At 35.7% G+C, this 25,014-nt stretch overlaps 1 protein-coding gene across 3 annotated transcripts in view; it reads right to left on the bottom strand.

Moving 5' to 3' along the window:
• Positions 1 to 25,014, bottom strand: part of Pez (protein tyrosine phosphatase non-receptor pez) — a 116,236-nt gene that overhangs the window by 76,964 nt on the left and 14,258 nt on the right. For all 3 annotated transcript variants that reach the window (XM_081758941.1, XM_081758940.1, XM_081758943.1), the window contains exons 4-8: positions 22,855 to 22,952; positions 21,047 to 21,117; positions 17,912 to 18,067; positions 8,964 to 9,049; positions 461 to 596 (exon numbers count right to left, since the gene is read on the bottom strand). In XM_081758941.1, coding sequence (XP_081615067.1) covers positions 461 to 596; positions 8,964 to 9,049; positions 17,912 to 18,067; positions 21,047 to 21,117; positions 22,855 to 22,952 — 547 coding nt within the window. The remainder of the gene's footprint in view (positions 1 to 460; positions 597 to 8,963; positions 9,050 to 17,911; positions 18,068 to 21,046; positions 21,118 to 22,854; positions 22,953 to 25,014) is intronic.

The following is a 25,014-nucleotide window of genomic DNA, read 5'->3' as shown; positions in this document are numbered from 1 at the left end:
TTGTTCCTTCTGTATTTAGAAAAAAAAAGGATTATTCCAGCTCAAAGTTTAAATGAAAAGGATTAATACACCTATTCTCTGCTCAGAATTGATAAACTGAACACAACACTTTGAACACTTTACTGGGGCTACCACGACATACCATACAACAAACAATATTTGGTTTTTTATATGAATCAGTGTGTTACAATGCATACGACAATGTATACTTCGTGGTACTTTTTTTAAATATATAAAGTTATATAATAAACTGTACTAATAATGCACTCAAATATATGATATAGGGTAATAAGCTGTACAAAAAAATTCATTAAGAATATTTATAATTATTATTCTCGTAATCATTGATAGGAGTTACCTGTTTACCTGCGTAAATTTCAACTTTTAATTTAATGCCTTCAAATAGAATCTTGACATTACAAAATTACTCTAAACAAAATCAAAATGACAAAATGCACACCTGGTAGACGCACATCCTCCACACGTATCTAGCTGAATCTGGATCGCTGAACTGAAATTGGACAGTATCGTCTTCACAATGACATTCTATGATGAAATACCTCTTATTATTTATCACGTTGGCTATGTCCTTCCACCTAAAAGAAAGTTTACAATTAAATTAATTAATATTTTTTACAAGTTAAAATTCACTTTCGCTATTCCAGGCATTATTTTTCTGAACCTGGATCATTCGTGTTGTTAGGCTAATACTTTATTATTGCATTTCGATTGTTATTGAAAATATGGCTTTATTTGGTTGATATACAGGGTATATATATATATAGAGTTCAAATTTTAGGTCAAAATATATATTTTTTAATTTTCAATTTGTTACGAAAAGATACTATTTATTAAAAATTCAATAAAACGAATATTAACCATAATAGTAGGATGTTGCATTTCGATTATTATATTGTGAAAACCATTTCCTTACATCACTCATTTAATATTTAATTTCACCTTTGCGTTCGCATTTGTTCAAGCCAAACAATTTTACAGTTTTGACTCCTACATCCCTTCATACACAACACTAATACTACATAAATAACCATAAAATTGAAAAAAACTCGCACGCGTTTCATCAGACTGGGAGGAAATGAAGATAAATAAATGTTAAAAACTGAATAAGAAATTTCTCAGAACACGACTATGCTGGTTTTCCGGATCATGTTGAATGCCATATATATAGTTTGTGCCTTTAAGTACAACTCCTTAGGGAAAAAAAAAATATTATTTAAATTTGGATGGAATTTTAAAAATCCGTGCATATGAATGAGATTCTCGTATTCGTCTAGTTATAAAACGAGTATGTACCTAACTTCGTGGTGTACAACAGATTAGAAATAATCAGGATGGTTTGATTTAAATCAAGTTCCGAAATAAATTAATTTAAAGTGAAAATAAGTAAAATCCCGTTTCTGTTCTATTATTTGGATTATGGAAGATAATAATCATAATACAATGAGACTCAAATGTATGTAAGTACAGTATGAAAACAAGTATTATGCAGAGGATGATTAGGGAAAAATCCCCCTTTGAACAGGTAACAGGGTTTTTAAATCGTTAACTATTCTAACGGGGAAATCACCATGGACATTCAAGAGGAAAATTCTTTTTTGTCCATGTCTATTTGTTTGTTTCCAGATAATAGGGATGTATTTAGAGGGGTTCGATCCTCTCTCCGAAACAAATAATAACAATAATTAAAACTTTCGGCAAAATTTATGTACTAAATACATAGAAGTTCCTTGAGATCGTAATACGGGAAATTTTGGATGCGTTAAAATATCGAATAGTACTTTTGATAAAGTGGATACTTTCAAATATCTAGGATCAATATTAACAGACGAAAACGATATTCACGAAGAAACTAAATGTCGACTAAAAGCAGGGAATTCGTGTTATAATTCAGTTCAAAATCTCTAGTCGCAAATTCTGTCGACGAATTTGAAGCTTAAAATGTATAAAACGATAATAATGCCTGTTGTTCTGTATGGTTGCAAAACATGGTTGCTTACTATGAGGGGAAAGCATTGACTGAAAGTATTTGTGAACAAGATCCTGAGACGAATATTCGGACTCACGAGGAACGGGAATGGTGGAAACTTCATAACGAGGAACTACATAATTTATACGGTTTACCAAACATTGTTAGGGTCATCAAGTCGAGGAGATTCAGGTGGGCAGGTCATGTAGCCAGGATGGAAGAAAGTAGGAACGCTTTCAAAGCGTTAACTGGAAGACCAATTAGAAAACGACCATTAGGAAGACCTAGGCGCAGATGGAAAGACAATATTAAGATGGATCTCGCAGAAACAGGAATACAAAGTAGAAACTGGATCAATATGGAGAACGTACAGATGATTAAAACTGGAAAGTTGCTAAGGTCCAATTTCCATGGAAATTAATTATAACTTATCAAAATTCGTATTTATTCGGTGTAAGGACTTCAAATTTTTATGTTGGACTTCGCTCAGCAAAAAGTTTCTGAATCTGCATTACTGCCCCCAAAATCTGAAATTCAGGGTAAGGGGCAGATGATCTCTAAACGAATGCCCCTCTGTAGCGACAATTAATATGAAGTTCTAGATTGCATTTTGTCACGTAGTTTTTCTTTCTTTCATCTCGGATTCGTGGTTGTGAAAATATGACGTTTTCCGTCGGTATATTCTTTTGGACGCACCCGCATTTATTTAACGTAATTATGCATCACTGACTACGGCATTCGGAGCTTGACTTGGTATCATTCCTAAGCTGCAGCGTACACAATATAATGTTAATATCTTAAATTTATGAGCAAGGAAGGGAAATTAGCCCTCCTTCCCATTCTATCAACGCCCTTTTCTAGCGGTTGTCCTATGAAACTCTAGTTCACACCCTTTCACGTGGATTTGTTTCATTTATTTTGTATCCTTGGCTACGAAGAAACTACGTTTGCTGAGCAAATGTGAACCTTTCTGAAAGTGGACTTGGATCCCTTGTGCTCTGGACGCCCCATATCTAAAAATATTTTATAAAAATTGAGTTGGAACCAAATCTAAGTGGACTTGGAACCCTTGTGCTCTGGACGCCCCATATCTAAAAATATTTTATAAAAATTGAGTTGGAACCAAATCTATCTTGCAACTCAAGTTTGTTCGAAACGCATAAAATTAGTTTGATTACAGTAGCAGGGTGGGTTTATTTAAATCAGTCTGATTTAAATCACTTGATTTTTTAAATAAAAATCGTTTATTTAAATCGAATTCCGAAATAAATTAATTTAAAATGAAAATAAGTAAAATCCTGTTTCTGTTGTTATTTCGATTATGGAAGTTAATAACCATAATACAATGAGACTCAAATGTACAGAATAGTATGAAAACAAGTGTCATGCAAAGGATGATTAGGGAAAATCCCGTCTTGAACAGGTAACGGAGCAATCCTTCTTTCTTCTTTTCGTAATATTGGGTTTGGGTTTTAAAATCGTTAACTATTCCAACGGGGAAATCACCATCGATACTTAAGACGAAAATTCTTTTTTGTGTGTGTCTGTTTGTTTCCAGATAATAGGGCGTATTTAGAGGGGTCCTATCCCCTCTCCATTTTTTTTTTTATTTGTTATAACTTTAGGCGAAATTTATATATTTTATGACGCAAGCTAGTTCTGAGTTTTTAAAAATAGGCTCCTGCCAAATATCAGTAACTTTTGTGAAAAAAGTGTCGTTTTGATAAACGTTGCTGTACTTTTTCTTTAATGCTTAACCTTTTAAATTATATCACCTATTTTTAGGTGATAGGGTAGAATCTTCATTATTCGATTAAAAAAGTATCAATAAGGCTTTTTACTTCGTTTTCTTCAAGACTGGAGGCATTTTAGAACACGTTACATATGCTTTCACGCCTTTCTGCGTTGAGGCATAGTGTGTGATGACGTCATAAATTTAAAAAGATATTTTTTGTTATGCGTATTATTATTATTATTTGGCGGGTTACATTTTGCATTCAGAAGACTGAAATTTTGCACACTCGTTCAGTGCACCCCTTAATAATTTTCAGACGTTTTCAGATCTCTGCGTGGAAACAGCGGGGTCCAAAGGAGCAAAAAAAAAAAATATTTTTTTTAAGGATATTTTTAACAAAAACTAGCTTTTTTCGTGATTTTTCCGCCTCAGATGGAGACATATGAATGGTACCGTTTGAAAGGCTGTTCTATTCTGAAGAAAATGATGTACGTACTATGCTCCTAGGATAAATAGGGATGTCTCAGGAAACTGTTATCTGAGATCCTGTTTTATACGGGAATTTGGGGAATATTATTTTTCGCGGGCTTACTTTTGCACCTGCAAGATTGAAATTTGGCACATTTACTCAGAGCATCCTTAGTAATTTTTAGATTGGTTTAAGATCTCTGCCTTAAAACAGGAGGAGGGGTCCAGAGGTAAAAATTTTAAAATATATATATATATATTTTTAACAGAAAATTCCTTTTTTCGTGATTTACCTGTCCCAGATACATGATGGAGACATTTGAAGGGTACCGTTTGAAAATTTGTTTTATTCTGAAGAGAATAATGTACAAATCATGATCCTAGAATAAATAGGGATGTTTGAGAAAATTTTTATATTTTATCCGGGTCATCTGCGGCATTGTGGGAATGTTCTTAGGTCATTATTAAATAGTTTCCTCACCCTCACCGTTACAACTCAAGATAGAAGCTTGAAATTATGTACACACATTTAGTGCACCCCTTAGTATATCCCAGTTGATTTTGAGAGCTGTGCGTTAACAAAGGGGAATCCAGGAGGATCAAAATTAAAGAAAAAAAAAAGTTTTAAAAAATGCCGATTACTCTCAAAATTTCCCGCTTCAGGGACATGATAGAAAATGTGAATGTTATCGTTTCAAAAGCTGTTCTATTCTGAAGAGAGTGATGTATGTACCATGATACTAGGATAAATAGAGATGATGCTGTAACTGCTTGACTGAAAGTCTATAATTTACCTTTAAAAAGAGCCATAATTTAAAAGGGTTAAGAAACATTGTTTCGGATAGGTATAGGTTAACGATAGGGGATAATTCAAAATTCAACCCCAATACTTTCACTTAAATGGCATAATTAGCATTTAATACTAATTCCTAATGCTTTTTCTTCACTTTGCGATTTGTATTACACGAGGAGGAAGATTTGATTTAAATAAAAAAAATCAACAAAAATGATTTTTTTTAAATCATGATTTTTTTCCACCCTGATCAGTAGCAAGGCTATATGAGACAAGGTTTTTGTTTAAAGTGGGATCCGAACCACTAATTTTGAAATATTACATCGGATCGGATTTAAAGTCTATGCAGCAAATTCCGACGTCTCGTGCCTCTACCCTCAAAATTTAATGTTAAACGTCCGAAAATTGCGCCCTGTAACGTGGCGCACACATAGACAGACGAACAAATTCAGATCAAATTGTCCCTGACTGACGTTCTTCACTGATGTTACAATAAGTATCTCTTTAATGGTTGCGCTTTCTCTTCATACAAGCTATGCCAGGGTGTAAAGTTTTTAAGAAAATTTAGAATTGAGGTTGGGGAAGAGTGACGTAATAAAATTTCCATAATATAATGAAAAATATATTGTTGATACAAAATTAGTTCTTACCTGAAGTTTCCAGTTGCATCTCAACCACATTACTGATGTTAGAATCATCAGAAGCAATTTTCGGATCAATACTTTTACCATGTTTTTGGGTTTCCAGTTTTTTTTTTTTTTTTTTTTTCCCACAGCATTGCATTTTTCATAATGATTGATCATTTTTGAATAAACCAACTATTTCTTTCTTATACATTTTGCAACGAGCTCGTATGGTTGTTTTCTTATCTGATGGAGTTTGAGTCACTTTAATAAATTTGCTCCAAATGGTGACTTTTCTTCCCGTAAAACTCATGTTAAACGATTCCAAGTTGTACGAAGACTGACAAGGGACGTATGCGAACCGTGGCAGCAAGATATTTATGAAAATTGGTACCTTGACTAATTGTGGATAGCTAATCGTCGTGGTGATAGTCACTCGGTGCGGAAATGCCTTGTTTACTCGCTACGTATAATACATATACCAAATTGTGACCGGGTTATACCCCAAAAACGCCGGAAGATGGCAGGAAATGAAAAATGTTTGCAGGTAACTTAATACCTACGGAAGGGATACACGTGACCAAGAATACGACAGTAGTGTCACACAAGCAGTATTGCCATCCCAACACAAACTTACAAGTTTTCAAGTAAAACGTATACCACTTTATGGCATTAAAACAATTGGCATAAAACGTGAAAGAAAATAAGCAAAAGGTGGGTTATCAGTGTTGCCAAATAAGGGAGATATGAGGCTGTAAAGTTGAGGAATCATGGGGTCCATATAGAGAAAAGAACAAACATACAACAACAGTAAAACTGCAGAATGAACAAATGTACTGTAGGGAGCACCCTATGCACAGCATTTTAGTGACTAACGGGGCTTCATACAGGATTCACCCAAAAGGGGCACATGTGAGACTAGCCGTAGAAAGAAGAAGTCTCATTTGACAATGCGGAAATTGGAACAGCAAGTTTTCCTGTAGCGCAGCAATCCCAATGGTGTTTGTTTGGAATTGATATCTGAAACCGTTCCCGAGAGCTATGAAACGAACTGTCTTGAGGTTGCAGCACTGCATAAAATCCTGCATGCCTTCCAAATCACAGAAACGACGGTGTAGCGCCTGAAAAGATTACAGAAAAGCTGTGGCACGAAAGGTAAGGAATCTGTGACAATAAAATACATCAAAATCGATTCGCAAAGATTAACGCCTTGTGATAAGTGTTAGTCGAGAGAATATTCAACATTAGCAAATGAGACAGCAATTAAGATAAAATACACTATTTTCAGGTTACCAGTAATACACAGGCGCAAAATGTTTTAACATTATTCACCAATACATACATCAGAAAAGTCATAGCATGGCAAAATAAATGCATTTCGAGCCCTAGCCGCACATTCGATACGACACATCAAGCCCGTTAGTCACTGGATGCTGTAATTTAGTCCCTACTGTACATTTGTTTCTTCTGCAGTCTTGTTGCTGTTGTACATTTGTTCTTTTCATTGTACGGGCCCCATAATTTATTAACTTTAGAGCCTCATATCTCCCGTATTTGGCAACACTGATAACCCACCTTTTGCTTATTTTCTTTTACGTTTTATGCCACTATTGTTTAAATGCCATAAAATGGTGTACATTCCATTTGAAAAACTATACTTTTGTGATGGGATGGCAACACTGCTTGTGTGACAGTACTGCCATGTTCTTGGTCACGTGTATCCCTTCTGTAGGTATCAGGTTACCTGCATACATTTTTCATTATCTGCCTTTTCCCGGCGTTTTTGGTGGTATAACTCGGCACAGCCTCACCCGGTCAGTGTTTGGTATATGTATTGTAGGTAGCGGGTAAACAAGGCATTTCCACACAGAGTGACTATCGCCACGATGATTAGCTATCCACAATTAGTCAGGGTACCAATTTTCATAAATATTTAGTTGTCACGTTTCGCATACGTCCCTTGTGAAAATTAACATGTACTGTATCAACGAATGCCTGCGATATTTTAATTTCAGAACCGCAATTTGGCAAATAACCTTTTGTTTGTTTTCTGAATACAACACAAAAATTTGTTTCCATGATAATTATTTTATTTATTTTTTGATGCCAGTTCTACAAGTGATCAACCTTTGACTACGACACTTGCTCACAAGTTAACTGAGAAGCATTTAAACAATACAATATACGTTAAAAATAAGGGGAAAAAAACAGACAAAATAAACTGTGGATTACCACATTGACCTGCTGTAGCCACGAGAAATCAAAACATTAACATGGGAAGAAAATAGTCTTCTGAGCACTTTTGACAAATTTCTTTCTCTAGCAGATTTTTTGTACAAAAATATAATGAAATAAAAATAAACATATGCTTAAACCAAGACTTAAAAAATACACGTGTTTAAAACGTATACAAAATTTGTTTTAAACAAAATCAATTGTTTAAAACAAGTTTTAATCATTTGTTTCAAACAAAACAACCCTGGTTATTAGCGTACCATTTACAAGAAGTTTAAGCAACAACGACACTCTAACAGAAAGAGAAGTCTAAAAGTTCTACCTTTAAGCTTCGGCTGATTGATGTGTGATGTTTATAGCAATGATTGATGAATCGATTACTACCTAGAGGCTGGTAAGAAGCAGATGCATGAGGAAATAAACTGATAGTGGTTTCCCATGGAAATGACCTCCTAAAAAGGGGTCTGAAGCTTTAAGTGGGATTCAATCCAAGAAACCATAACTTTCAATTACAAAGTAATGAGCAATGCCGCTTATCATCGTACTTCGCTTTCTTTTGCAAATTCTTGAGAAGTTCACTTACCTTTTTCTTAGTTGAAAGCAATTTTCTTGCCAAATTTATTACTTTATTGCTATCACATTTTTCTCCTTCTAGAAGGAAATCAACTCCGCAGTTGAGCCTTTGGAATATTTGCACTGGGGAAGGTGTCAGATTTCAATTGAAGTCTGTAATGTTGCTTTTCAGCAATTCCGCCTTCAAATCCCTTGGAACAGGACCTTTTAGAGGAACATAACTCAAAATCATAACGCACATGCTTTCTGTGCGTTTGATCTACAATAGGGAAATTAATTCCTGGATAAATACCCGAGTAGTAGTTCGGATCTCACTTCAAGCAAAGGACACTTCAACCAGTTTCGGGGAAATAATCACTACCTAGATTATCCTGAATAATTACGTGAGATTCGTCAAAATGGTTCTAGGGGTAACAGATATGATAGTGGGCATCACACCGACCACTTACTGTGAACATAGAAGTTCCCATTAGAAAACAAACAAATAATATTAAAAATAAATAAATAAATAAAACAAAAGCAAATTATAACAATTCCAGTTTTACTTACCTGTAAAATTTGGTTGAATTGTTTTCAAAACCTGCTGTAATGCCTGACAAACATACTCCAATAATTGCCTCAGTTCCTGCGTCAACCTATAAAAAGATAAGAAATTATTAGCTCTGTCTCTTCTGTAAGGAAAATCCAATTTTCGATTATTCGGTCGGTAATGTGAAAGCTCAGAACGACTTCTTTTAGTGGGGACATGTCAATTTTTGTTTTCAAAAACACCAGATTTTGCTGTTCCTGCGCTTTTTCCCGCCAAAAAAAAAAAAAATAAATAAATAAGAAATAAAAAATAATACTGACAGAAATTATTTTTTATTAGTGAGAAAGACTGTAGACTGATTGTTAAGATTACCTTTACAAGAAGATGGAACTTGTGGTTTTGTAAGGACAACCTTAACAATCAGTCTACAACGTTTCTCACTGATGAATCAACGATTTCTAGCAATATTGTTTTGTTAGGCAGGAAAAATATTAAAATACGAGAATAACAAAGAACATGAGTTTCTGAAATAAATATAGGAACGCTTCACTAAAAGAAGAGAAACTGTTCTTTACTTTCAAAGTATTGACCGAGACAAGTAAAAGCGCTCACCGAATATTCTCGAAATTGCCTTTTCTTTGCAGCGGAGAGTTGAGTGATAAACTTTAACTTGGTGATCATTTTCTCGTTCTCAGACACCGATAAAGTAAGTGTAGTGTAAATGTAAACTCGTGCAATTGTGATCATTACCATCTGCTCTATTTAAAGACATATTTATCTACATTTTATGGTTTCGCAGAAATTCTGTTAGTAGTATGCAAATACGTCGGCTGGCTGAAAAAAAAAAGTACAATCTAACGTAACGCGAAAAAACGGCGCATTGCACCTATTACTATGACGTATCTACATGCCCTAACTACAAATATCAAGGTTCGTGGATTACAGTTTACTCATTCTGTATGAGGAGCCTCTAAAATGAAGTCAAGCAGTGGCATACACTGAAGCATGTCAAGGAGGGTCAAACTCTTAAGTTAATATAATTTTAGATGTTTGTATTTCTCTTGATATGGTATGGAAAATGTTTATTTTTGCATGTTATTTTGCTCAAGAGGAAGTTAAACGTCGAAACTCTCCCTTGCATATGACTCCTCGTTGTTAACGTTTTGACGTTCATCTGTTACACACATTGTGTTGGGATTCTACCGTTAAGTGGATATTTAATCAAGATGAACACAAAGATTATTAATGTGTTTGCACATGATACGGCCAAAACCGGACTCGTCGGTAATGTCGGTGCCGTAGACGGCAATGTCGGTGGAAGCTCTGGCATAGCCGTTACCGGCGCTGAAAGGTACTTTAGTACGGGAAAGAAAAAAATGAAATAAATCTTTAAGTTTTACATCCCATGATTATGCCGGCTAGGCTAAAGGAGACAGTGATGATGATTAATGAATGAAATGGTGGAATGAAGAAAGTGGGAGAACCCCGAAAAAACTCACGCATACGGTGTTTGTCCACCACAAAGACCACTTGGCTAAAGCTGGGATCGAACCAGGGACCCCATGCATCAGAGGTGAACGCTCTACTACTAAGCCACCGGGCCCCTAGGACGTGAAAGAGAGAACATGAGTCCAGCTACCGACAAAAAATATAATTTTGCCTTGTACTTATGACGCAGAAATAGGAAACGTAGAACATAAAAGCTTTGTTTTCATCCATTATTGGCTGTGCATGTAGAAGATGCTTCTTTCACACTATACGAGGTCCCCGACAAGAAAGTAATGAGAATGTTTTTTTATCAGCTGATGCTGGCAACCCTGCAGACTGAAACCGCCGCCAGCGTATGACCTTGGCCCTGTTTCGCTAGTACAGCACGTGGCACTCACGAATTATTATTCATTGTGGAGTTAGAGGTTGAAGAGTGCGGTCGTGTGTTGGACCCCCGTCACATCAATGGAAGTACATAATATTGAACAGCGCTATGCAATCTCCTTCTGTGTGAAACTTGGTGAGATTACCGCGGTAACGCACCGGAAACTTCAGCAGGCCTTTGGAAATGAAGTGTTATCAATGGCACAGGTGTATCGTTGACACAAAATGTTTGCAAAAGGTAGAACAAAAATCGAAGATGAACACCGCAGTGGGCGACCCACAACACGAACGGAAGAGAACAGAGAAAGGGTGAGGGAACTTGTGCGAGCGGACACACGATTAACCGTGAAAATTATTGTGAATAAACTGAACATGAATTGAGAAACAGAGCGTCTGATATTAACTGAAAATTTGGGAATGAGGAAAGTGTGTGCCAAACTGGTTCCGAAAAATTTCACACAGTAACAAAAAGATGACCGGAGGACTGTGGCGGCTGCATTGTCTGTTCGGCAGTATTTGGCATCAAAATCCATTACAGTGTTACCACACCCTCCTTATTCACCGGACATTGCCCCATGTGATTTTTTCTGTTCCCAAAGGTAAAAGCAGTTGTTCAAGGACACCATTTTGAAACAGAAAGAGACATTCAAACACCTGTAACACGTGCTTTGTCAGGCATCCCAAAAGATGACTTCTAGATATGCTACCAACAATGGAAACTCCGATAGAGTACGTGTGTGCAGGCACAAGGGGAGTACTTTGAAGGTGATCATATTGTGGTTGATTAAAAATGTAAGTAAAGTTGTTTTTTCCAACAATTCTCATTACTTTATTGTCAGCCTTCGTATGACAAACTACGCGAAGACGATGCGAAATTTTTAAAGCACTATCGGATGTCTACACATCCTCTTAATTTTCTAATAGAAAGAATTGGAAATCGCGCCAGAATACAGAAATGAAATCCTGTACTCCAGTTGTATTTTCGAGTCAGAGGCGTATTTGTTTTTCGATCGTCTTTTGCGGCCATATTCAATCGCTCCTGGGGGTAAAACTCATCCTCCAATAGAAAAAAAGACTTGAATGGAGGGTGATTCAGGGATCCCATTGAATGGATTTTGATGAGTTTGTTTTTCCATGTGATTACATTTTACTCCTTATTGAGCCATGAAACATTCCTGATCCTTATTCACTTTTTTCTTTCTTTCTTTTTCTTTTTCTTTTTTCTTTCTTTCTTGAGTATAATAAAATTTAAATGCATTAGTAGGTTACAATTAACATATAATCAAAGAGAGAGAGAGAGAACAAAAACATAAAAAGGAGACGAAAATACTCAACGAAAATTGGATATTCAAATTTCCTGTATTGTATTTGATGATAGATATAGAGGGAAATAGGTACCCTTCATATTTCCCACATTTTATATTTTATTTAATACAGGGCTACTGCAAAACAAGGATTGTAAAAAATAACTTCTGAAGTTATTTGTAGGACATAATAATAATAACAGACTTAATAGATAAAATGGAAACAAGGAAACTCCAAACACAAGAAAAGAAACGAGAATATACAGCGCATTGTCACTCATTCACTTTAGCTAAACTGCAGAAATGTATTAGGTAGCCGGCGTTACCGGCCGCTTGTGCACCCGCCCATAAGAAAGCACTGGCCATGATAAAGCCAATACCAGCGGTGGCTTCTCCAGCATGCCCGTATCGTGTGTAAATGCACTTAGGGGTGTGTTCATATAAAATATATTAATATTCGATAGTGTGATGTGCTACTTTAAACATGGTTAGAAGTTGAATACGTAGTACAATGTTACTATTTCAAGCAGTGAAATATTTATCTATATACCGTATATAAAGATGAAAGTGATTATGTTTTATGACTTATTAACTCTTGAAACATCCGACCGATCTCGATTAAATTTTCAACATAGGTGAGGTTCGGGCCTGGGATTGTTTCCATCATTTCACTTTGACGATGCTATTTAGGGGAGGGGAAGAGGGGTATTTAAAAATTTTGAAAATGAATGATGATAGTGTCGAATCCACAGTCTTCTGGGTCACTGGTGACAATTCCGATGCCGTTTAAATTCAAAAATTGGTGAAGGGGATGATCGAAAATGATCGACATTAGTGTCGAATCCATAGTTTTCGGGGTCGCTGAGACGAACGACACTTCCGATGCAGTTTAAATCCAAATTCAGCCCTTTATGTTCAGAATGAAACTTTCTCCCCGTGCAAAGAACGGGTCTTCCGCTAGTATAATATAAAAGAAATAAAAGAAACAGTAGAGGATGCTGATTACTATATATTATTACGCGCAACCGAAATATGAAGTAATAATGCATACTAGTATGTGTTCTATGTTACGTGGAGTAACACACATACAGAAAGAAGACAATTATCGTTAGTGAAACGATAATATAGACTGTGAACAGATATATCTAAAGGTACCTTAGGACTTATAATAAACTGGTGTGAAAGTTGATTAACTGTCTTTGATATTAAACGATAGTAAGCCCGTCACTTGGAATATACAAACAAGAACTTTTAATCACAAACAAATTTCAACAGAACATATGGGTCAATCACTCCCATTATTCTTTTTTAATGCTTACCAGTGGTGTATATAGCTTTGACAGCGTCTAAGACAAGTGGAGAATTTGCGCTATCCATCTTCTTTTCCTACCTGTCAGCCCAAAGTTCGTATTAATTTCCTCATTTCAATTCTATCTTTACATTGCTACTTTCTTGTTAAACGTAATTGACTGTGAAGAAGAAACAAACTTCATTACAGTCCCATCTTAACAGTATCATGGATCCCTGGGTAAACCAGTGTGTTGGGGCCTACACATTTATATTTTACACGTAATACATATAATTTTGCTCGTGGACTTCCAATCCATGCATTTAAACGGTCCTGGTTTATTATTCAAACCTATTCAATTTACCACAACATTCACAATATCCAAAAATTTAAAGTAATTGAAGAAACTTTAACATTATCTCACCTTTGAGTATGATTATCATATTTTTTCTATGTATAAATTACGCTATTATTTTTCTTGTCTCAACTGTTGCAAACTTGTCTATTGTCCTCAAAAGTTCGTTTTCTCAACTTATTTCCAGTCAATATTTAGTACATCAAATTCACGTTTTCCTATGGACCCGGGTATTTAAAAAAAAAAACCAACCCACCTGGGCCCATGTGGGTTTTTCGGGTATGTTCAAGGTTTTTTTTTTGGGGGGGGGGGGGTAAAAATGTTAAAATATGATTTACATTTCAAGACTGTCATTGTCACAACTTGCAACAATTTTCTATTCACTGCTGTTTTGAAAAAATGTCCGCCATTTTGAAATTTTACATTGGATAGCAGAAAAATCTATACAGAAAATTTAGAATGTCTTGTGCTTCTACCCTCAAAATTTTAACTTAAAAAGTACGAAAATTGCACCCTGTAGCATGGATACCCGCTATTTTGAATAATGGCCGCCATTTTAAAATTTTATGCCGCCAAAATATATACAGCTAATTTAATCTCTCGTGCTTCTACTTTGAAAATTTTAACTTGAAAGACCAAAAACTGCCCTTTGTAGCGTGGATATCCTCTATTTTGGAAAAAAAAAAAAAAAAGAAAAGAAAAAAAAGGAAGAAAGGGCGCTATTTTGTAATTTTACGTTGGTATGCCGAGTGCCTCCAGCTTGTATCTTGAAATTTAAAAGACCAAAAGTTGAACACTGTGTGGTACAGGCACACAAATGAACAAATGTAGATCGATCATCCCAGGAGCTGTGACGTTCGCCAAATATGAACACCAAATATGAAATAAATATTTTTCAACGTAAAATAAATGGGTCTTCTTATTATGCAAGACGGTTCTTTCCTGAAAATTAATTTAAAACAATTAACAAAGATAAGCCTATAATTCATATTTTATTAAAGTAAATGTTTCAAAATGTCATAAATGAAATTAAATATCTTCCAGCGTAAAATAAATAGTATCATTGTTGGAAGTATTCACTTCCGATGCCTTGTGGGTTCAACTGCGGGAATTTCCCGAACACTTCTTTCACGACGGTTTTTCCTTGAAAATGCAGCTTGCTTTACTGTACATCGAACCTTCCGTTAATACTGAAGTTTGAATTCGGCACTTAGTCAGGAAGCACACTATTCACGGAAAGTATTTTCTAAAATACAAAATTGCTTATTTTAGTTCAAATAGGCTATAAGCACAATCCACACATTAATTTGTTATATAATTATCTCAAGCTGAGTTTTTTAAATTCATTCATTCAGTGCATTCAGAACTTTATAAAGGTGTTATGTTGAATGATGTTGACTACCTTAACATGAAAGCATATAATACGCCCAAAGAAAGTTCAAAATCTGATAGAAATAACTTTCAATGTGATCACCTTAGTTGTATCAATAATATACTAACAGAAAGATCAAAAACCCAGGTGGATTTTAAAGTGGGTTTTATCAGGTGGGTCCAACCCTGCTCTTAACGAAAGAATTAGTTTTAATTTGCTGAATGATCTTTCATAGCTAGTAATAAAAACATCAATGGTTAGCTTTACTTTTCATGGCGTTCGGCAGATTGAGAAACATACCCTCATCTTCGTAATGCACGAACTCGAGAAGTTATTCAGACAAAATTTTTGCAGCACAAGTTGAGAGTAGCAGCTGAGTCCAAAACGTCTTTATGGAATTACTGTGTGCAGAATTGCAAAAATTGCAGCTTGTTGAAGGTTTTTACAGGCTTCTGCAATTCTTTTCTAAGTCCTTACTCTCAGCACTGTAAAGAGTATGTTGACGTCCAGAAGGAATTCGAGCTTTGAATCAGCATTTTGCAATGAAGTGAGCCTATCATAAATTTTCATATTAACAGGGTGAAGTTAATCTTTCATTACTTTTCCCATTGCTTGCTTATCAGTTAGTTCACCATGTCTCACTGGACATAATTTTCTTTCTTCTTTGACGTGTCTTAACTTAAACATGCAATTTTTGACAGAAGTCAAATCCTTCATCCTTGAGCTAAAGATTTATATTTCAGCGTAAAAACGATTTGTGAGATCTTTTAAATCTAGGGGCCATTGTGCAAGTTCATCTTGGGATCCTGGAGGCACTTTTGAACTCAGTTGATTGAAGTGAGACATTGTTCCAAAATCCCCAATAAAGTCTGAAATCTGTAATTGAACAAGCTTTCTTATAATTTTACCTCATAATTTCTTGTTTCATTGTTCTCTGTCTCATTATCTATTATGACTTGAAGAATTAGAAGAAAAAAAAACTGCAATATAATTAATCAAGGGTTTCACATTTCCTATCCTTGTACTTCATTTAATTTCTGACACTAATTTTAGAGCCACATAAATTTTCAGTTTTTAGCAGGACTGTGCTGAACGAACGATGAAGGTGTAAAGGGCTTTGGTGGTTCTAAAAATTCATCAATTGGTCTATTTTGCTGCATGTATATCCTCCAAGTTAAATAAGTGAGTGCCACAGCATTTTTCTCCATATTAATTCTATAATTAACGCATAAATGCATTATCATAAGAACACTGGGACCGACAATCTTTTCCCCTTACCTTAATTTCGTCATCCTCTAGTTGTTTCGCATCTTCAGTCGAAAAGATACGAAAACAGCGGGGGGAAATGCAAAAATAATTAACGTAAACAAGTTAGTTATAATCTGATTAAACTGATTTTCCTTGAGTTGCTCCCCTTCCCATCACCACTAATGCTTGGGCGCAATCCCCTCCAAATTTACCACCCCCTCCCCCAAAAAGGTAGAGGAGATATATGTTAACTATATATAAAACTACATGAACTGACATAAATTAAAGAGGTACTTCCGGTTGACGTAGAAAGTTGAAATTAGGCATGATTGTAGCTTTCCGGAACTAACCGACAGGAAAATTGCCGAAGGTGAATATTTTTAACTTTTATTTTGTCTAAAGGGGGGATGAAGAAATTCCCCATGTTATTTACGCCATGAATGGGCCTTTTTGGGACCTATAATCTTAAATTTTAGGTATTTGGAATTGAAATACAAACTTGAAATTTGGCATACTCGTACGTTTTTGTTAGCGTTAAATAAGTAAATCAGTAAAAATAAAAATTTCTAACTTTAGAGTGGTTTTATGAGGAACTGAAAAATCTTTCCCATGTTATTTATATGGAACGTCTTCTACACCCCAAAATGTTTAGGCACTTCCGGCAGGATTATAATAATGAAACATGGCATGATTGTACCCTTCCGGGACTAACCGACAGGAAAACTGCCAAAAGTGAATATTTTTAATTTTTAAGGGACCTAAAGGAGGATGAATAAATTCCCATGTTATTTAAATGGATGTTTTCTTTAGATAAAAAATTTAATCTTTTAGAGAGTTGAAATAGGAAAAGAAACTTGGAATTCGGTAGAATTATGGGTTTAAGAAGTGTGAGGCCGTACGCCGAGCAAAGGTGGACGTGTGGGGCTAAAGCCCCCAGCTGGACAAATTCAGGAAATATGAAAAGCAAATGCACGAAATTCACTGTTAATGGAAAGGATACATAAGAGATGCGAGGCCGTTGGCGAAGCAAACGCGAGGGGCTGGGGGCGGAGCTAGCCAAAGGTTAGTGTATTGTATATATATATATATATACGGTGGCGGATCCAGGATATGATCAAGGGAAGGGCTAAATCATCGTTTGCCGCTTTATCCAGTGTATACCTGAGGGTCAAGAGTAGCCTTTAGCCCCTATAGTCCCCCCCCTTGGATCCGCCCTTTTGTATATATATATATATATATAAAACGATAACTTTTATTCAATTTCGGGACTTTGTGGTGTTATTAAAATCCCCAAAAATTTCATGGGCTCAATCTGCACCTTAAAACTCGCCTGTAGACACCTCTGCTTTTCTTTAAAGAATTCCTAAGGAACAATCGTCATGTGTTACTCACTGACTTATTGGCTACGCTTTAATAATTAAAATAATCTAAAATACAAACTTGCATAGTAATTCATCTGTAATGCTCAACTGCTAATCAAGTTATCTAATTTGTAGTATTAATAAATTGAACATTATTACTGTACTCACTTTGGCTGTAAATGTTTCTTGTCCATATCCATCTAGTTGTTGGGCTGCCAATATATAATGTTCTTCTGCTGTTCCTGAGGCAAGACCAGCGAGCGCAACATGTTGACAAATAGCAGCCTCCGTCAAGCTCTCCAAAAGACCTTCCTCAATCAAATGCTACAAATAATACGGGCTGCTTTAATTAGAGTATAAAACATGATTTTTATGGTACATTACCGCTATTTCTTCGACATTACTAAACCCTAATATGTCACTCAATACAAAAATATACATGTATCTGAAGTTTTTCATTGAAATTCGACCACCTTTCATCACTGACGTTACATGAAATGGAAACAACACTATATAATCTGCGATCTGAATATGCGTTTCCACCAGGATCGAATCTCAGTCCGAGGAAACCCGCTATTTGTACGCTCATTATTAGTTTTAACTCATTTTCTATACAACAAATTATCGGACATCACAAATAGAAGATGAGAAATAACTTCTTTATAAGGACAGAGTTATAAATCATCTGATCAATACAAGACCAATTTTTAAATATTATAATCAATAATAATAATAATAATAATAATAATAATAATAATAATAATAATAATAATAATAATAATAATAATAATAATAGGTTTTCATAAAGTCTGGACGGATTTAATTTGCTTATAATTTTCATAAAAATGCTCATAATGAAATCAAATAAAGTGCAAACGGTAGCGGAAGGATTAAATTTTTAGTTGGCAACACTGTTAGATAAGCGGCAACTCTGAACACGTTGAGAGAGGGAGAGGAAGGGCAAGGGTCAGTTTCTTACCAAATTCCATCCATTGCTGTTTACCCCGACCTTACCCCCTGCGACTTCTGGCTTTGGGGTCATGTGAAAACGGAAGTTTATGCAAAGAAGCCAAGTGGTTTGGAGAACTTAAAGGACAAAATCAGGGCGTCTGTGGCTGGCATTTCGGATCAAACACGGCGGAACGCTGTGAGTGGAAATGAAATGAAATCTTTATGAAATAAGTTTTACGTCCCACGGTTATGCCGGTGAGGCTAAAGGAGACGGTGATTAGGAGAGATGAATGAAAATGGTGGAATGAAGAAAGTGGGAGGAAACGGGAGAACCCCGAGAAAACCCACGAGCACGGTGTTTGTCCACCACAAAGTTCACTTGGCGGGGGCTGGGATCGAACCCGGGACCCCAAGCACCAGAGGTGAACGCTCTACCACTGAGCCACCGCGCCCCCAACGCTGTGAGTGGATTCCAGCGCCGCCAACGCGAATGTGTGGACGTAAATGGCGCTTAGTTGGAGGTGTGGCGGTGAATGAACTGAGCTGGTGCAGATTACAGGTAAAAATTTAATCCTTCCGCTACCGTTTGCACTTTATTTGATTTCAATATGAGCATTATTATATAAATTATAAGCGAATTAAATCCGTCCATAATTTATGAAAACCCTGTAATAAAAATAAAAATAAATAAATAAAACACACAGTATTCTTATACCAGTAATTAATTCTTTAAAAGCTATAAATTACAAGGATTTTAACCCCTAACCCTTAAGTTAATTTTAATGTTCGGTTCAATAAGGTGTAACAAAACAAAACAAAACAAAACAAAACAAAACAAAACAAAACAAAAAAAAAAAAAAAAAAACGGCAGCAAAATTTCAGGGATGGATCCTCATGGGTAGGCAAGTAAAAAAGTGCATATGAATATGTGTCGGGAAATACATCGTTACAGAGTTACGGTCATTGAGCCCCCTGACGGTGTTAAATAGCCACATTCTGGACGCCACTCAATGTGACTCAATTTAACCCTCAATAGCTCAGCTCCTAATTAAGCTAAGAACATAATTTTGATATCAATGTCTTCCTGAAGGATGAACTACGTGTAAACCACATGTAGATATGGCGTGTATGTCGTCGCGAGAGCCTATACCCATATCACCTACAGCAAGTGCAGTCTGTCAGCAGCCGACTATCTGCCGCAAGTACGCTTTTGCAAATGATACCTCCAGCAACGTTCCGTTCATCTCATTTTCCCATCCGCAAGTCTTTACAAATGAGGCTCAGTACACACGAGAAGGCATTTTCAATTACCATAATGTACACTCCTGTCCAAAATTATTGTCGCATATCTATAAATATGTTGTTGTAGGAATATAATTTGATAACGAATTCGCCCGGTATTTCTTATAATATTAGTATGTGTATAATCGGCAAAGACATGTATGTGGCAAATTTCATGTCAAAAGAGCAGCAAATAAGAACAATAAAACGAAAATAAAACTTTCTTGTCCATTTAGCAACATTTTGTTTTACTCATTTTCCAATTATACACATAGTATCAGTATTAAAAGTACCCTGCAAAATCATTATTAAATTATATTCTTACAAGAAGACAGTTATAGATATGCGACAATCGTTTTGGAAATGAGTGTACATGTTTGAGCGGACGATAATCCTCATGGGATCCAGTAGACATCAGCAAGTTTGCTCTCAGCGTGTGGTGCGGTATTGTCGGTGGCACTTTACTAGGCCCACACATACTCCCGCAGAGGCTGATGGGAAACATCTATCGAGACTTCCTGGAATCCCATGCCATCTGCGTCCACCCGTTAAAATGCATATTAGTTTAAGCTTCATCCTTCAGGAAGACATTGATACCAAAATTATCCCCCTAGCTTAATTACGAGCTGAGCTATCGAGATTAAATTGAGTCACATTGCGGGTCGTCTAGAATGTGACGTTCACACCATCAGGCAGTTCAATGCCCGTCACTCCGTAACGATGCATTTCTCGATATTTGGCCATATGAACTTTTTTACTTGTCTACTCATAAGGAATCCGCCCCTGAAATTTTGCCGTGCCCTTCAGTTACACCCTATAATATAAAGTATCATTTTGCACTTCTACTTCGGAAATTATAAAATTTATAAAACATAAATTCCCTTTGAGTTTAGACAACTTTCCATTGGTTTTAATAGCTCTAATTTATATTCATTATTGTTTACTTTTTGCTTTCTGAATTCCTTACTACATTAACTAAAAAACGAAGAGAGAGGGTAACTTTTATTCTGTCCTTCAATGAGTATTTTGTGATTAAGTCCCTTTTTAATCAGTTTCTGTCAAGTTACCTACCTTAGGAAAAAGAGCAAAATCTTTCAGATATTCTGACGTGTGACGTTCTGGATCATGGTCTCCAAATTCAGCTAAAAAGCAAAATAAAACACCAAATCAAAGTTAACAGTACTGAGATAGTACGTTGCTCTACTGCACTAAGCTCACATTACCCTATAAATCAGTTTCTATTGATGGTAGTTTATTGTCAACTGGGGCCATATATAATACGGGACTGGTTTTTTAAAATGGGATCCGAACTACTTTTACCTTGAACTTTTATCCGAGGCTTAGCAAGGGATAAAACCCGGGACCACGTGCGTCAGCTATTTGGACCAGCCAGTATCCAAGTTCCCATCCTATTCCTCATGACTTTCGCCATTTCTTGATTCATATAGCTCCGTAATTCTCAGGATGGTAGGTCAACACTTGAATAGTTATACTGAAACTCAATTCGAGATCACGTGAGCCAACGATTATCCAAATCTCGTAAATTCCTCTTGGGTTACGAAGTTTATCCTTTTAACCGACTGAAGTGCAAGATATGATATGACAGGTTTTCTGTTCTAAACATTAATGATTTACGAAGTACGTATTCTCTGGTGAAAAGCATAGAACAAGATGGAAAATTAACACCGTAAGTTCAAAAGAATTCTTCCATCAATGAACATAGGTAAACAAGCAAGATAAAATTAAACATCTGTACTTCTACTTCTTGTTATCTACAGTAATAAAGTATATTTAAGCACGACACAATGTATATCTCTTAATTTTCCGGACTGATGTTGAGTCCATGCACATCCACGCGCAAAAGATCTTCGTATTATACCGTAATTTTTAAAACATAATTTTTAAAATAACCAGCATTTATTTTGTAAGACTGATCGAAAATCTTAATGGAATAATAACTAAAACCATTACTCACTTATTGTTCCAAATGGTCTTTCCAATAATCAGGAAAAAAAAAAAAAAAAAAAAAACTGACAAGACCCGATTAGAGGTGCAAACAGGATTCCAATTGCCTGAAAACTATCTTGGCTAGTGATAAAACGTGGCGGTTATTGAGTCGTTAATAAAGCACCAGAGTTCGGTGTAAAAGAGCCAGTCTACTCCTAAACCCAAGGAAGTTCAACTATAGAAGTTTCGTGATACGACGATGTTCATTACTTCCCTAGAAACCATGAATATCATTCATGGAGAACTTGTTCTCAATGGACAGATCCTTAAAGGGAAGTCCTGTTTTAAGGTTTTGTAACGCCTGTAAGCACGAATTCTATGAGCGTGCCCAAAATACTACAAAAGCAGACGATCCATTTTCACTGACAATGCACCGAGCCATCGGTCTATGCTTGTCCATCAATCTTTGCTTTCCAAAGCGAACGTTCTGCTTAATCATCATCCTATTCTTCTGATCTATCTCCAACTACTTCCTTACCATCACACTGGAACTGTGGCTGAAGGGTGCCCACTTTGATGCTGCTGCAGGCATTGAAAGAGCTTCGATCGAATATCTCGGATATTTAGTCAAAATATTCAGAAGTGTTTTGACAAATTGTATGAGCGTAGTACATGTAGTACATTCAAGTGCACGGAATGTATTGAAACAATATATGTCAGTGCATGTGTGGTTCCTGATTTCTCGTCCTGGTCCAGAAAATTACAAGACAAACTGTGTACACGCTACAGAACAAAAAATATGTTAAATATGACAATTGTTTCTTACAGTTCACTTTCAATAAAATTACATTGTAACACTACAACATCTGCTAATTCATAAATATATTACACCAGATTATTTCGTAATAAAATATAAACAGTAAAATACTTACCTTGCATGCTGTAACTAGCTAACATGACAGCTTGTTTTGGATTACAGTTTATTCTTCCTTCAATTACGTCCATTTTAAGCTGCAGAAAGTAATGGTACCTAAATTCGGAAAAGAATAGAAGTGAAGAAGTACTAAAATTGAAATAAGCTACAGACAATAAACTAGAGGAAGCTCATGTGGTTCGGATCCCACGTTAATCAATAGGTCCTGTATCATATAGCCTCACTGCTGAAAGCGACGTTAAACTCAAAATCAACTCAATAAACTCGAACGAAACGTGAAACACTGTGAGGACATTTTGAGGCATAAAGACGAAATAAGAACAACCTACGAAAGTTCCACAAATAATCTACAAATTGCATTGGCTTTGTAGTAAATAACAATCTGGCTTTGTAGTAAATAACAATCGCATAATGATTTTCTGAAACATGCCCTACTTAACATGGCATGACCTGGGATGTTACAATTCAGGACAAACGAGGACAAACAGGTTGTGCCAAACTTATTGGTGGTATTCTGTGCTTCTGTCTGGATGAAAGTGGAGGATAATAAAGCTAAAGTTGCCCCCTATTATACCTCAATTTATTCACAGCCGTTCATCACTACACTTCCCCAATACGGACTCAAACCGCGCTAAAATTAATCCTTGTTCCTAAAATGTCCAATCCAATTCATTTCGTCGTTCTCCAATTATACCGTCACCATTTCTAGATCTGATCCTGATTTGACGACGGACGTCTCAAAACTTACGTACATATCAAATCCATCAACAACACACAAACATATCTCTATACTTCACCACTCAATCCTCAAACGCTCTCTAACCTATGTACTGACCACCTAAAGAACCTGCATTCGTTTTACCATATCATTTATATCGGGAAACGATTTACAAAACTCACCACAGAACAACCTACTTTTAATTCCATACTCAATACCATATCAGCGTCCACTTCCTAGTAAAATTCTAAATCCTTCTTGTTCCATATTCACCACCTTACTTGAAACTGTGCCTTATCCCATCTCACCTGTAACCTTCATTACGAAAACTTGTAACGGCCCAAAAGTAACGTTACATTTTGTTTCTTAATTTGCTTTTCTTTGTTCGTAATATTAATTTATTAATTATCTATTTTCTATGTTCTTTAATATTTTGCAGAATTATTATATTAAGATATTATACTTATGTATTATAGAACCTGTGAAACCAATAACCCATAACATTTCCTTGAAATGTCACGGCGCAGAAAAGAAAACTGGGAGAAGAAAAAAAAGAGCGTTGTATTGAACATTGAATACATATATTCCTTAGTGATTCCTGGTTTTTGTAATGAGTTCTTGTTGTTACATTATGAAACTTTAAATTATTTCTGTCCTACGAATCATTCTTTACTTTCTTATTGCCATGAATAATTGACATTAAATCTGAAAGTGGCATATATCATCAAAAATGATATGGTATATATTATGCAGCAGTTTCTAAATAAAAAAATTCAGGTTAATGTCACAGTAGAACCTGGTAACAACTTGTGAGTAAAGCTTAGTCAAACAATTCACCATAGCACAAATCTTAATGCAGTTTTAGCTGTTCCTCCATAATCTATTTATATGTGTTTATTCAACTGATATTGCAATGTTATGAACGGAAGAGAGAAAGGCAGAATAATAATTAGTTTGCTAAATAAACATTAGAAAGTAAGTTGAAATGATGATGAAGTATGATGATATTTAGTCAATATGAATGAGTCAACGATGTAATTATGTATTACTGCTGTTATGAAATATTGGATAATATGAAACGACGAATTGTGAACTAAGAAGATTAATGTATGATATTAAAAGTATTCTTCGAGTTGATGGATAAATGTAGGTACTCTCATCCCCCATAGCAGACCATGCCGCGATCTGCGATGTGATCGCAGAAAATATGCCACGCCTGTGCAGAAAAATTGCCAGAGGAGGAAAAAAAGCCAACAGAAAAGTATAAAAACATGCCTGCTATATGTAGATGTCTTAAATGGACGGACTCCTTGCATAAATATAGTTTGAACTGTTTTATACGTCGCGTAAAGCGTATTTTTAAGAATCACAAGTATTTCTTCTGCAAGAAATATTTGCATAATTCCTGCAGAAAACTTTTGACTTAGAAAAACTCATCGC

The sequence above is a fragment of the Thermobia domestica genome, chromosome 5 (genome assembly GCF_964235325.1).
Source record: "Thermobia domestica chromosome 5, izTheDome1.hap1.1, whole genome shotgun sequence".
In the NCBI taxonomy this organism is placed as follows: domain Eukaryota; kingdom Metazoa; phylum Arthropoda; class Insecta; order Zygentoma; family Lepismatidae; genus Thermobia; species Thermobia domestica.
Note: the sequence above shows the minus strand (reverse complement) of the source record. Positions and strands in the feature narration are given on the sequence as shown.